The 15,440-nt window shown below is 44.8% G+C and overlaps 1 protein-coding gene across 1 annotated transcript in view; it reads left to right on the top strand.

The window, feature by feature from the left end:
• Nucleotides 1-15,440, top strand: part of T265_12415 (hypothetical protein) — a gene marked incomplete at both ends in the record, with an annotated part of 63,070 nt that overhangs the window by 30,611 nt on the left and 17,019 nt on the right. Inside the window, 2 exons of the mRNA XM_009163831.1 lie at nucleotides 7,463-7,572; nucleotides 13,965-14,160. Of these exons, the coding sequence (XP_009162095.1) occupies nucleotides 7,463-7,572; nucleotides 13,965-14,160 (306 nt within the window). The remainder of the gene's footprint in view (nucleotides 1-7,462; nucleotides 7,573-13,964; nucleotides 14,161-15,440) is intronic.

The following is a 15,440-nucleotide window of genomic DNA, read 5'->3' as shown; positions in this document are numbered from 1 at the left end:
CCACGAGACATTCTTCCAAAGTGATATTGGGTTCCCCCAACTGCAGAGGGAGTTTTCCTCCCATCCTCTCTGAATTAATGTCAGTTGTCGGTATCAAGAACACAAGGGCTGTTAGAGTTGAATAATCTCCACGATGACCACCGTCGAAACGAGGGTCATTTCGTTCGGAAATCAGAAATCCACACAAAATCGTTATTTCCTGTTCGCTTTCTTGACCTCCATCAGCCTTAGGGCCAAAACAGTTCCCGCATTTGTGAGGAAATTGGCTTCCAAAATCGTCTGCTTTATGCCTGTGCTAGTAAGAAACGCGTGCTCGCCTATTTGCATTGAATTCAATAACAACTCGTCGATTTTCAATCGGTATCGACCTGCTGCCCTCCACTGCTGGTGCGCACGGTTTTCGAAGAGCTTCCCCCTTTGTAACTAAGTTACGCCCTTGCCTCTGTATCGATTAGGCAGGACTCGTCCTTCCCATCTGTCTCAATTACCGGCTGTATCCTAGCCTCTGTTATTGCACTACTTGCAATCCATCCAGGAAAAGACAAGTATCAGAGACATTATTACTGATGGATAGCCGGTTGCGGGAGTATTCGTTCTTTCAGTGGCCAGTAATGTCACACTTGTCGCATCTGCTCCTTCGAATACTCCTTCGCGCTTCTGCTTCCATGGCGGCGATTTCTCCGGTTAGCTGGTCCAATACCGTCCGCAGGTCCGCCGATGGCTGTACATCCTGCTTCTTTTGCAACTCCAGTGCGGGCATTGTCACCTCCGCCACCTCACATGCGGGATTCACCATTTACTTTACGCTTGTCGCTTCCACCAACGGTAACTGAGCGCTAAATATTGCCAACATGCGCTCGACGAACTGCTCCGTCAAAAACTCCTGATGCGACACTCCTCCCAGTCCGGGCAAGGCTTGGTCCAACCACCTCTGGTGGACACCCGCTTTCACCCTGATTGCCTTGAACCGTTCCATACCCTCCTGGAGATCCGCTGGTGAATCAAACCCCGCTGGAAGCGTTTCCTTCGCCCAACTCATCTTCTCGGGGCCCCCTTCAACCGTATCTACGATTGCCTTCGTTCGGCCTCTGGTCTTCAGCACCGCCAACTTACTTAAGTCCGTCTTCAGGCCGGCCATCTTGGCCCCATCCTCAAAGTCCTCCAAGAACGTCCCATCCTCGGAAGTTTGTGGATACAGGATCTTCATCTGGTTCCTTTAGACGGCACCAAGTAAAAGGATATGTGCCTTCAAGTGCAGATTCGTTTACTAAGAGACATGAACAAAGCGGTTACAAACTATCGGACACAGAAGTAAGAGCCTTGTTCGCACAGAGGTTTTGAGAAAATCAGCATCATCAAGGGTTCTCCTGAGCCCTTCTTGACGTTGTTCGAACATTCAACACTAATTAACCCTGCAAAGTGGTCCAATAATAATAAATCGACCTTCCATCCCATACGTAGTCATCGGTTTGAACTGCTTTGGGCAAATACTACTCTCACATTTCATCTGTGATATTCACCGTTATGCCGGTTCTGCAGCCACATGGACTGAATTGGGCGTCTCACATGTTCGACGATTTCGTGGAGGCTGAACTGAAACACGCAACTGCGAAGCGTCATTCCTGCAAACTACGATCCTGTCCTGCAAAGTGACATTACTAGTTGTGCGAACAAGGATGCGAAGGCAGTAAACCAATCAACGTTTCCACATTCCTGAAAGATAATTTGGAATATCCTATCTTGATTGTCCGTCAGATATAGCTCCGTAAAACAGTATTTGATGTCCAACTTTCATGTTCCTATTGATTGATAGTCCTTTAGACATGAATCCACCTGTCGGTGACCGCGGGCGCAGTCCACCTTAATGCATTCGTTTTGCTGGTAAAAACTGAGTTTGAAGCTTAGGGTGGAATTGCTCTGGCCAAATGGTGGGACGTTTCGCAGTTTGTGGTTGGTTGAACACTCAACGGGATTATAACATCACTTTTTCGGGACGCAGGCAATTCATCCCCTATTGAGGCTTTCAGTGTTTGTACCTTCTACTTTGGCTATCGATGACCTTGATTGCATAGCATCGCCGTATGCCATCCGGTTCAAACTGAACGAAATCCAAGTCGAAATCGATGCCCTCGGTCAAACTGTGACGATTTTTTGCACAGCTTTCATATGACCCCTGGGAGATGCGCGTTTTACATACCTATATTTTTTAAGTATTTGTGTTTCTGGGCTCTCAATTGGGTTTTTGTTGGCAGATGCAATAATGAATAAGGTTTAAAGCGGTGCCCTTGAAAACGAATCCTAGAGGATGCAACGAAGACTCATGTGTTGCACACAAAAAATAACCCAGTTAAATTTCCGAGGCGATCACACTTTATCAGTCTCCAAATTTTCAGGCGGTCGTCAGACATTGCCCATTTGGGAATATCAAAGCAATACCTGTGTTTATCTGAGCTAGAACACCACGGGTTTCAGCAGACCTTCCAGGGTCAGGATAACAGCACACTGTAACGACAACGTAGCTGAACTCCCTTGTTGCTCATCGATACGGCACGAAACGAGAATGATAGGATGAATGTTGCAAAACCAGCATTCGACACAATTGGTATCCATCATCGGATTTCTATTTTGTTACAAATAGAGATGAACATGTTTGTTATTCGGCTCCCTCATTAGCGTATGATCCACGTCATTATCAGTGACGAAACGTTTGCAAACCGATTGCCAAGTTAATGATGTGGAGAAAGACGCCAATACCAGAAGAGCCAGAAGAAGAAGAGGAAGGTGTAAATTGCTCACTATCTCAGTGTTGACGGTTCACTTCTGCTATCCGCTCTTATTGCTATCTAAAGAAAGACCAGCAGCTTGTTCCGGGAGCTTGGAGTGGTGAATCGCACAAGGCTTCTGCAGGTTGGGCAGTCATTCGCTACTCCAAGGAGGTTCGCTCCAGTTCACTTACCTCAACGCCATCAATCCCACTTTGCTCAAATCCAGTGCTTTTCAGCTTATTTTCCACCGTAAATCCCTTTCAGTTTATCGGCTGAGGTTACTATATGTTGAAGTTTTACCGACCGGAACAGAATATTCTAAATACAGTGCATGTGCGTGCATAGTAACTAGAAAAGTGGTTCGATTTTTTTTGCCCTATTAGTTTAAAGTAGACCCTAACAGAAACATCAAATCTTTTAACTTTGAAAGAGATCTCACTCCATGACGAAACTGTTGAACTTTCAGTCAGTCCCATGAATCACGGGGGGTGGGGGTGCTTAAATCGGCCAAACCCATGTCATTTTCAGCCTTCAGATGACTTTGTTTTTTTAACTTCATCGACAACCAAGCTAAAAATACTAACTGGAAAAGGATCATCGTTACTGATAAGGGTGGTATGACCACTTCTGTTGCTTCACGATAGCGAGCGCCTATTTGGTGCACTCGATTTTGTCATTCAAAACCCATATTTCCAAAGAAGTCAGATTGATGAATGTGCGTATATCCAATGAAATTTGATGGAAGTGATGTGCAAGATAGGAACAGTCGTGTATACAGTTTTTATCTGACTATGATGATTATGAACACACCAGTCTACAACCCCGTTGGCTGTTGACGACACGTACTTGGTCTGGAACCCTCTCCAAACTACTAAGAAAGAATACCTTTTACCGTCGTGAACGGAAAAGATAAACCGGGATTTCTTGTACCAAACTAATGCTTAACAATGAAGTAAGAACGACTGTGTTACTTGCTTGATTTATTTCCCACAATCTCGTCTGCCCAAATACGTACAATGGGACAAAATGAAACAACTTACATGGTTAGTGAAAATGTTTGTTTGGAACGAAAATGTAACGCTACCGATCGATAAAACCAAGGCATTCTCAAGGTGGAACTCAAACCAACTCGATTGGTCCATATGGCTTCAATCTACTTCAGTCTTCGTGACCTGGAATGTAGAGCAAGACACACGATTGAACTTGGCTCTTCATTCCGTGTAATAGCACGAAACAACCGCCCTGAAGGTTGGTGTTTCTAGAAGACCTATGTGTTAGTCGTTTCAGAACCGCACTCTGTGCCCAGAAAACTGGAGACTAGCTTGATTGGTCACGTTGCATTGTACTTCCTAGTAAACAGTAGCATCAACCCTTTACTTGGTTTCGCTTTACGCGTATTGCGGCACATGAAATCAATTCAGGTCCCAACACTGCTGTTCTTACCGTTCTGTTCAAATTGTTCCGGAGATTAAAATACCTTCCAAGTTAAGGTTGACCTTGATCCGTTAGTAAGACTAACAGTTGAACTAATTAGAGACTAAGAAGTGAGCGAATTGGCGCAATGTGACAAGATCAAAGTCAGCTGCACGACAGGCTGAACTATCATCCTTTCAGACTGCACACCTTAACTTAATCTTAGGCCAGGTCTGAATGTGCAACATTATGCGATAGTTCTAAATTGTCCGTTACGTGTTTTTATATCCCCCGTTCGTTCTTCAGCCCTGAGAGTGGAGGCACCGTATGGAGGGCGGATTGTTGCCATTTTTCGAAACGTTTAGACTGGTTTTCTTAACTCTGTAAGCCTGGTTTGGACCCATGTATATGCATAGTAAGCCTAGGAGGAGTACAGTGGAAACATACACAACTTTGGCACACTCAGACAAAGTTCGACCGGTTGAACTGCGTCTTGTCCCGCCAACCTGCGCCCTCGCCGCACATCCGTCATCGGCGCTATATGAGAGTAGGTAGTTAGCGGGCAGTGTAAAAAACAATGAAAATGAAAATATTGAAACGATGTCAAAACCGAACACCGGATATGCTGGATCAACTGACCCAACAGCTGTACCCAAACTCTTGTTTCGCTTTTTTCCCGAACCCTTGAAATCCTCTTGTAAGTAAGAACCACCGAGGACTAGCAGCGTGGCTTGTCGAATTGATGGGGGTTCATGCCGTTTTCCAGCGTGCACTTCTCTCGCTGTCCCGATTTCTTACATCCTTACGAATTACCACTGCAATTTCCTCATCGTTCGTGATGTTTAACATGTTACTTGCTTGTCCTCTTCAGCTCCTTTCTATTCGCACTTCAATGCCGTGATTTTTAAGGGATGCTGTACAGAACTATTCTTGACATTCGAATTTCGTCAGTGTGTAATTCTCATTCAGTTCGCAGGGGACACAAAACCTAAGACACCCTCATACCTGGCATACGTAGACAGAACAATCAAACAGTCATCGAATGAACTCGAACTGTGCCGATGCGTTCTCAATCTCTGCGTCATCTTGACTATATACGCCCTCTTGTTGAACTGCTGTCATAACTGAATCGCGTTCATTCCAATTACCCTATTGTTATTGACGATGGACAGACTTTACAGATTTTATTTATCAGACTTCCTGTCCGCTGTATCACACAATGTGACTGGTCCCAGGACCGAAAATATTAGGAAGCTCTTGCTGCTCTCATATGGGATCCTTTTTATAACCCTTTTTCTCATTTAGTAAGGTAGCCTTTCTTATCTCTGGATTGTTTAGGTTAACTTTTGCATTGAGGGAACTCCAGCTGGCAACACGTTTCGGCTTGCTTTCCGTGACAAGGATGAGTCGTCGTAATCTTTTTTCGAGTAACCTCTGTGTTGAGATTGTTTCGCTTTTTTCCCGAACCCTTGAAATCCTCTTGTAAGTAAGAACCACCGAGGACTAGCAGCGTGGCTTGTCGAATTGATGGGGGTTCATGCCGTTTTCCAGCGTGCACTTCTCTCGCTGTCCCGATTTCTTACATCCTTACGAATTACCACTGCAATTTCCTCATCGTTCGTGATGTTTAACATGTTACTTGCTTGTCCTCTTCAGCTCCTTTCTATTCGCACTTCAATGCCGTGATTTTTAAGGGATGCTGTACAGAACTATTCTTGACATTCGAATTTCGTCAGTGTGTAATTCTCATTCAGTTCGCAGGGGACACAAAACCTAAGACACCCTCATACCTGGCATACGTAGACAGAACAATCAAACAGTCATCGAATGAACTCGAACTGTGCCGATGCGTTCTCAATCTCTGCGTCATCTTGACTATATACGCCCTCTTGTTGAACTGCTGTCATAACTGAATCGCGTTCATTCCAATTACCCTATTGTTATTGACGATGGACAGACTTTACAGATTTTATTTATCAGACTTCCTGTCCGCTGTATCACACAATGTGACTGGTCCCAGGACCGAAAATATTAGGAAGCTCTTGCTGCTCTCATATGGGATCCTTTTTATAACCCTTTTTCTCATTTAGTAAGGTAGCCTTTCTTATCTCTGGATTGTTTAGGTTAACTTTTGCATTGAGGGAACTCCAGCTGGCAACACGTTTCGGCTTGCTTTCCGTGACAAGGATGAGTCGTCGTAATCTTTTTTCGAGTAACCTCTGTGTTGAGATCTTCCTCGAAGGGTTCTTTCCGCACAACCACGTGAAGGGTGGAAACGAGCCAGAGGCGGTCAAACCATAACTTGATAGTGAAGTATAAAAGCCAGTATTAGCAAACTCAGCTGCGCTGGTCATTGCCGCCTTCCTGGATTGGAACCCCGAGACGGGCCACGTCAATGGTTAAACACATTGTCAGATATAGCCCAGTCGCGCCCTCGATGGCGCTCGTGCATACAAGCCATCGCCTTCAATGCATAGCTCCCTTCCCAATCCCCCTACTTTGTAGTCCACTGACAATGCCGTATTTACGCACCAATTTAACATCTCCCTCGTCCAATACGCAGTTATCCATCCCACCTCCCCGAATCATCAGTGAACGAAACTGGCACATGCAACCACTGTACGACAAGTACACGGTTCTTACAGCTGACAGTGATGATGATGGTCCTCATTCCACCTAGATTGTTTTTCTTGTCTGTGCCCTGGACTCGAAATTATGTTACTGACCAAGTCCTATAGGTAAAGTGCTGGCTTTCCTTCGTACGCGTTCGTGTTGTGAAAGCACATCACCAGTTCTAGTGCTCATCTGCAATCCGGTGGCCAAGTTAGTTACTGACTGGTTTACTCCATCACTAAGATGGTACTGACACTGAGGTCAGGTGGATCCACCAGGTCGTAATTTACTTGTGATGAAGTTTCTTAAAAATACGTTTGGGTGATTGATAATTTTGGTTGATTTATTTTGCTCGTTTTTTACACTTTATGTGTGACCATCTGTGCTTCTCCATTTGAGATGACGCACATAGCAGTTGTCCGGTACTACCTGGTTTATTTTTCCATTCAGGTAACCAGCTTCCGATGCTTTTTTGGTTAAATTGCAACTAAACTATGCAGTAGGTAGGGGACACGACAGCATTCGTTAGATCACCATCTATGTTGGACAGCTGCCCATGTCCACCTACACGATTTGACATTCATTAGCACATGTTTCTCTGCAAAGCCGTTCACCTGTCTTGCAACCGGTTTAGCCAGTCTCGTTATCTCTGTTCACCCTCCCCGTGTTAGTCTCCTCTCCAGCGGTAGACGTCATTGGCTTGGGTCTAAACAGCTGTTTCTGCGTGTTACAGAAGATGCCCGAATCAGGACGTTATCAGCTGTTCAGAGGCACGAAAATGGTAAGTGAACATTTTTTATCGTACGACTCAGCCAAGCTGGAAAGTTGTTTATTCCAGTTGTTATCCATGTGGTCAACCGGATTTTTTGAACTCTATGTGTGCAACCAACTATCTATTTCAACTGATTTATTTACTACCATCAGTTGTCTTGTCAACCGTGTTTGACAAAGTCGATCACCGAAAACGGATTCGGCGCCTTGTGAGTGTCAAAGTACAGTGCATCCGGTTGAACACCACTGCCAGCGGTGCCAGCTCACTTCGCTTTAACTACCTGGAAATTTGTGCAACGGCTTTACCGTGAAACTGATTCCTGTTTGTTCAAAGATACATCGAATTTGTGCGATTGCATGTTCGCGCACAAAGTTTGCCATATTTCGGATCTTTCCTGTTGCCTACCAGAGACGTTTGAGGATCGCGACTGTTGATTGGTTTATTAAAGGATTCTGGGTCACACTGTTGATCGACCAGCGAAAGCTTTTGTGTGGAAGTTTTGGGGGCAGCAATGGGACTGTACTATATGACAAGTAACCTGACAAGTAACCTAACCTGTCTTTCGCACATAACACAATAGGCCTGTCGGATCATCTGGTTTCCTCAACTTTTTGGGAACTGTAATTACGGCATCTGAGGTGCGCCCGGTTTGAAACCTGAGTTTGACAGAATCCATTTATTGCACTTCATGCGTTCTGAGAGGATCGCCCTGTGTAGAAGCTGCCATGTAACCAGTAAAATGAACCTTTTCATTTTTAGAATAAATATATCTCGCAGGAACAATCTACGTTGTAATTCAGACTCGCCGGCGTGCAGTCTATACAATTTAGAAGAGAACGTGACTTGTGAACAATGCTCACTCGGTCTATTCATCTGATTTGCGATTTTTCGTCACTCATTTGAGTTAAATATAACACGCGCATCGACACTGTCTGGCCATGAAATGAACGACGAAAGTCATCCATAAGTCTCTGACCACAGAATACGATGTACATCTAGGGAGGAAAATGGAACTTAGAGGGAGACCAATGAAAATTCGAAAATAAGGCATTTATCCACCGTTTCAACCCAAAGCCACAGACGCATTTTGAGCTGAATTCTAGTGTTCCTTGCGCACAACAACTGCTACGAATGGTGCACCACTGGAATTGCGGACTTTTGAGACGGGAACCCTGGATTGACTGTGGTGGTAATCAAAATGGGATGAATTGGTTTGTGAATTACATCACTTGGAACCTTCGTTGGGACGATGTGATGTTGGGTGATGGACAGCGCCATCATTTGGTTGTGCTCAGTGGTGGTGGCTTTGTTGATCACGGATTTTGCTAGTAAGGAAATTTCGGAATGGCAGCTGATGGCCAACACATCGTTGACTGACCTTGTTCATCATTTCTGTTTGGTAATACCCACGGTCCAACTAGCCGGAAATTTGTTATTTTTCCTAACGCCAAGACCATGGACAAGTCCCAATTTTTATGCGATTGTCTGGGATCTACTGACAATATGAGTTTTTTTGCCGGTTGGTCGTTTCTTCCATGGTTTGTCCGAACTTGAGGCGTTCTCTAACCAGATGTTTTCAGTCGCCCTCTTGAGTGGTTTCAATAGCATTTCTTGTCCTTCAGGTATGCTGTCCATTTCAGCTGCGACCGAGAACTAAGCCTAATATGCATCCAGTGGTGTGGTTGCCAATACAGTCCTGAACACACCTTTAGGTGTTAGGGTGCACAACAAAAACTGGGTGATTCTAACAGCAGTGTGCCCAGTATCCGCTTAGCTCCTGTTTTTGAGGTTAATGAATAGATGGTTCACAAATCACTCAGAAAACTCAAGTTTCAAATTTCTCCAGCCAGATTAAGAATTTTCGGTGTGATTTATAAGCAGCATAATTTTCGGGAACTTGATGAGATTTCTCCGATTGAATGCACTTCCTCATTAGCATTCATTTTACGTTTTCATGACATTCCCTTCGGGAACCTGTATCTGAGGCTGAGAGTTAGAAAATCCTATCAGGACCCCCTCCCGTGTTAGTCATATAAGTTTCAGTAGTACTTTTCACATAATATGTGAGTTACCCAAATAGAAACCACATTGTATAGCCTTCCATCTAACACAACGGAGAGGTCGGAAACATTGAATTCGACTTTCCGACTTGGCATAACGTTCTCGATCAGTTGAACGCAAGGTCGAGGGGAAGCCCAGCATGTTTCATTCCTCTCCAGGATGCATTTGAGCCGTTTGGAAGATTATGGGCCGTGTTTACTTTCTGGCCGCCTACCAGGGCAGTGGCGCTACAGCTCATGATGAGTGAACCCCTATCCGACTGCGAAAACTTTCCTACCTGTACGCTTCCGCATCATGTGCGATCATTATCGTCATCACCATCATTATTAGTATCAGCTGTAAGAAACGCATACTTGCTGTACAGTGGCTGTAGCCGCCACAATTTTGTCCACCGACGATTTGGGGAGGTAGCTGCACATTGGAGGCAGGAGCCAACAAATTGGAGCGTAAATACAGTTCTCTCAGTGGACTTATAAGTGGTGGAATCTGGAAGGGAGTTGTGCATTAGGCACAATAGCTTGGGTCCATTAGCGCCATCGAGAGCGCAACTGGGCCATGTCTGACACCGTTTCTAACCATTGATGTGGCCCGTCTCGGGGTGTCCCCATTCAGGAAGACGGAAACGACCAGCGCAGCCGGGTTTGCTGGCTTTCACACCTCGTTGCCAAGTCATTGTTTGACCTCCACTGACTCGTTCCCACCCTTCCTGTGGTTCTCCAATTGGAACCCTTCGAGGAAGTCGGTCGACTGGCATACGGATCACTTGGCCAACCCATCTCAAGCTGTGCAGTGTGATCAGTTCATCTATCTTGGGCGATTTATTTCTTCCGAACACCACTCGACGAATTTCAGCATTGCTGATCCGGTATTCCCACCAGATGCTCCGAAGACATCGATGGTCAAATAATGAAAGTCTTTTGATGTTTCTGATCCGTATAGTGATATGAGCGCACCGCAGCATTTTAAACTCGATCCTTGTGCGAGCTCAAGTATAGAACAAACGAAACACTACCGAAAATTCTGTAACTAAACGGGAATGCGCCAAACTGATGAGACGAGTGATGTGCCTGAATAGGTGAGAGATTAAACGAAAACTTATTCGCACCGTCCGCTTGATATGTGGATATTGTACAAGCCCGCATATGAACTATCGATCACCGGAAATTAGTTTAGACAAACTGGTGATCAGGTCAAGGTAGTAGTAGATTTCACAACCACGTGACTGCTTTCTTTGTCGTCGACTGATGAGGTTATTTTAAGGTGCCTCAGCAGGATGACGCGCAAAAGGCCATGCATGCACATCAGAGTCACGTGAAAGTGGGAGGGGAGATCTGCTGACAACGCGGGTTACGCGCATCTTCCATCAAATGTGCGTTCTGGCGCGTGAATCTCGTTTGTGCTCCTGTTCGTGATGATTCCTGAGTGAGCCCAGAATAAAACACGAACAGAAATGTCAGTTGATTAGTTCGGGACTAACAGGCGCTCTTAGTATGAACTGAATTGATGGGGCGTATATCTAACAGCGTCCGAGTTACCGTGTGCAAGCATGATACAGCACACAGTCTATAAATGAAAAGAAGCCGGTATTTATGGATCTCGTAAGAACTCTGAACTGATTCGTTTTTGGTATAATACTATATATACTGTTTTAAGCTGCTTATTTGATCACCGGGACAACTGGCAAATTTGCAAACTTCACACAATCGTATTTTTGATTGTTCACGCGCTGTAACGTTTGCATGAGTTTGGCTATGAGCGCAAGTGAAAGAAGAAAGGATTCCATTGGGTGACTCCTCTAAGAATGGTGGAAGTGTAGGTAAACGCATGCAGAATAAAATATGTAAACAATGAGAAAACACAAAGATTCGGTAATCGCCTACGCTGAACAGATAAGCATTAACTCCATTGTCAAACAATGGATGATTTGAGGACTTTATTCATCAGTTTCTTCGCATTGCACACCTTGATTTGAGAGTTCGAATGTCTGTCGGATCCTCGGCAAACTTTATGGATAAGTCTAAGCCTCAGTACTTTCCAATTCAATTTTTCCTTACGTTACTTCACAATTAGGAGCACAATTACCATTCCCACACAACCAGCAAATCTGTTCACTAAAATGTCGAGGATCGAACGATCGCTTTTGTTTCTGTTGGATAAGTATCTTCGATCGTTGCCACTTCGGTTAGTCGTAAACTCTATTCGGAAGCTTGCGCTCTTCACGGTTCATCGAACATTGGTGGTCTTTACTGCGCTTCACCTGCAAAACCATAGTAACGGAAAAATATTTCCACCTTGTGGGTGGTTTGGAGTTTGATTTGAGGCAAATTTTAAGTGCGGCCTACTGCTTTTCACCTTCGTCTCATTTCTTGATATCATCAGTCCTTTGTCCATCCGTATTACCATGACAACCAGATGCCCTATCTTCGAGTTCTGTCATCATTACAGTTGACGGTATTGCTAGCTTGTGTCTCCTCTTGTGTCCCCTCAGCTTGAGTGGAAGTTCTTACAACCCAAGAGTAAGTGAAATCCACTAGGCTAATATTGACCAAACTGGTCTCACCGAAACCCAAATCTAATTCGACATACCATTGTCACATGTCCATCCACACCGGTGGCTCCTCCAGTGTCCATTATTATTGATTAGTACTCACAAACCCAAGCGGATTGTAAGTAGTTGTCCATTCAGCACAAGGTCACTGCAAACGATAAAGGAAAACGGATTAACTCTTGTGTCAGTGTAGCTGGGTACCGGTTGCAAATGCTTCATCACCAGTCGATGTGATACCATCTTTGTGAAGCGAATTGTAGGGGTATGTCGATCTTTTTGTAACTTGTAGAGCGTTCCGTAACTATTCACAGCCGCACCTTGATTGGATTGAATTGATCCATCTTGAGTGGTTGTTTCAAGTCAGGCCTGTTAGGTAATCTTAATTCATGTTGCAATCAACTTGTCCTTCAATTCGCCTGTTTTTCACCCTTCAAGGGTTGGAAGTCTTCTCCATCTTTTGGAAAGTGTTTTTGTTTTACTTCTCGCTGTGTGAAACAATGGATGTACATGTTTTCAAGACAGTGGAGATAAGTCAGATGAAAACGCCTATGGATCGTCGAAATGGCGTTCCAACATAACATATCCTCGGTCACTCGGACGGCCTCTAATTGATAGTGTTCAATTCACGAGATGTTGGCCCGGTGAATAACACCGAGTTCCGTCGCGAAAGAGCCCAACTTGGCTGTCGGTCTCGAAATGCTGTGCATACGTTTTCTCATCGTTGAGGGCGCAAAGGACATGCATTTTACACTTGTTCTCGAAATAAATGTCCCATATAGGGTACTCTCCAGATCAGCTTCACATACCTCAGCGAATTCTGTGAGCGGTTACATCCCCCCAGAGATAGCACCCGACTCATTGACGTATTCTACTCCTCATCTTCAGTCCATATTCCTACTCGCTTTTTCAATCAGACCCATCCTCACCTCCAACTGATTACAGGTAAAATTTCAGGTGCAATTTTCCCGTCAAATGCTTCAATTGCAGGAAAATGCCATCTACTGTGATTAACAGTGCATTTCCTTTGGCGTGGAGCGTTGTTCACAGGAAAGCCACTTGATCCCACTCGTTGCTACTCCACCTTCCAATGTTCCATGTGTTTCCTGTCTGTTTTTTTTTGGCGAAGCCATATTTTTCGGCGTCTGTTTCTGACCCAGTTACTACAAGCAGCAGAGAACTTGTGCGTCTATGTGTGTTTTGACCGCAACCCCTTCCGTCGTTTGGATGTTTGCTTTTTGCTGCTGTCTACTATTTCTAGTCACTTAGCCACCCCATCCCACCCCCTCGGAGCAGAAGTTTGTCCCAAACCCGACGCGCATGCGATAGGCAAGCTCCGTTTTCCGGCCAATTCACAATTTTTCTCAACTCCACATATCCTGTTACGTACAATGTGCGACGCCTTTCGGTGATCGATTTGTCTTTTTCAGTAGTACCAGTTAAATAGGTGGTTGTCCTTGCACATCTCTCCAGTTTACGTTGTTTGTTCAATCCAGCTGCTAGTTTGGAGCAACAGTTGTTATATTTCTCAGATTTTCCATTGCCTCAACAGGGAGGGGTCTCATCTGCATGAGCTAGTTGGACTTACACATTTCATCACCGTCTATCGAGGCTAAAAATGCGTAGTGCTACATCCGTTATTACGAGCTGTTTATTAATTAGAGAAATTCATGTGTTCGGCCTGCGGAGGTTTCTAGCTACTCGACCTCCTATGTCCTCGAAATGGCCAATTCCGTTATCCCTTTTATTGATGTCACCCCTGATTTGTTTTGCCTCTCTCTCCGTTTCCTTGCAGCCTCCGATTTTATGGTGGGGTCAAGTATACGGGTATTTTCGTAGGTCGGTAGAGAAAGGAAGTTTCGGGTTTTTCATCCTCTTGCAATCGGAGGCCGTTCTCACTTTGTACCGATGCAGTACTGTCGACGATTTGGTTCGCTGGGAAAAAGTCATCAACGATGGATTCTCGCAATGGCAAACGTTGCAAACGCTGGGTAAGTGTTTCGGCACAAAGATCATAGTATCGAAACTATGCAGCTGTTTCCGTTTCTCTCCTTGTATAGACATCCGTCGTGAGAAGTTAGTCGACTTTAAACTCAGCTCATCTGTTCCCGGATTTATGCAGCGTTCAGCGCTCGTCTTTTGTGCACACCAGCCGGCACCTTCTTCTGTAAGAAAACTGATCCTCATCATCATCATCATCGATAGCATGATGGCGGTATCTTGTTAGGTTGCCCAAGCCTAGACAGGGAAAGTCGAGAGGTAGAGGTAAGGTTCGAACCACGGACCTTTCGGTCAGTAAATTCGCGCTCTAACCACTGAGCCATCTCGTCCAAGGGGAGGGACTTGGTGCTAACTTACTACAACCATTCCCGTTGAGAATCGAATGGCGGAGAGATTTTCTGATCATGTATTCATCTGGTGTTCCTGATGTTTGCTGTTCAAAGGCATGCAACTTTCAATCCTTCCTATAACAACCCAGCTTATGAGGTGCACTTCTTCAGGATTTTATTCGGTCGCGTATTATTACTACTCTTGGTTCAGCACCGTTTTGTTTATGTTCTCACATTTTGAATCAGTGTTCATGGGAAAGAAAGAAAGAAAGAAGACATCTTACTGCTTTTCAAAAACAAATCACGCACATACAGAAGTTTGTACCGAATAAGAGATGTTATCTTATTTCAATGCAGACTAGATAACAGGTTTTGGCTCTGTATAGTCCGTTTGAGATAGTCCGGTCGAGATAGTAGTGGAAGATTTGGGAGAGCGACAAGAAGCTCTTGAGGTACAACTTTGCAACGAGTTATTTCCATGCTGGATCATACTGACTCCTAAGAGACGGGGGCACTACGGACACGGTTTGTAAGAGCGAATGTAATATCGTGAACCCCTGAGTTGTGTTTGGGCCACTGTTTTGAGGTCAGGGGAAGAATTCTACCCCTCAAAGTGGTCCTGCGTGGTCCGACCCGCTGTTCCTAACCGAAAGCTTTGCGTTTTAATGCTGTGCGATTCGATATCCAACATCTGAATTTTTCTACGACCATCGTAGCAAAGTGGGCTTCTGGCTTTTCAGATTCCCAGTTTTTGTTCTGGTCACTGCTGTCGTTGGTTTAACACAAAGTGCGTCACTCACCGAGGACACGATAACGCGAGCGGAATTTCGTAATTGGGATGTCATGCAGTAATGCATGGATTTCGTGAGTAATATGACCATTTCATCCTACTCTTGCACCTTCAGCCTGTGCGATTTTTGAGACCCTTAAGTTATTTGCCA

Source organism: Opisthorchis viverrini (genome assembly GCF_000715545.1).
Source record: "Opisthorchis viverrini unplaced genomic scaffold opera_v5_1, whole genome shotgun sequence".
NCBI classification, from domain to species: Eukaryota; Metazoa; Platyhelminthes; class Trematoda; order Opisthorchiida; family Opisthorchiidae; genus Opisthorchis; species Opisthorchis viverrini.
The sequence above is the reverse complement of the archived record's forward strand: the minus strand, read 5'-3'. Positions and strand labels throughout refer to the sequence as shown.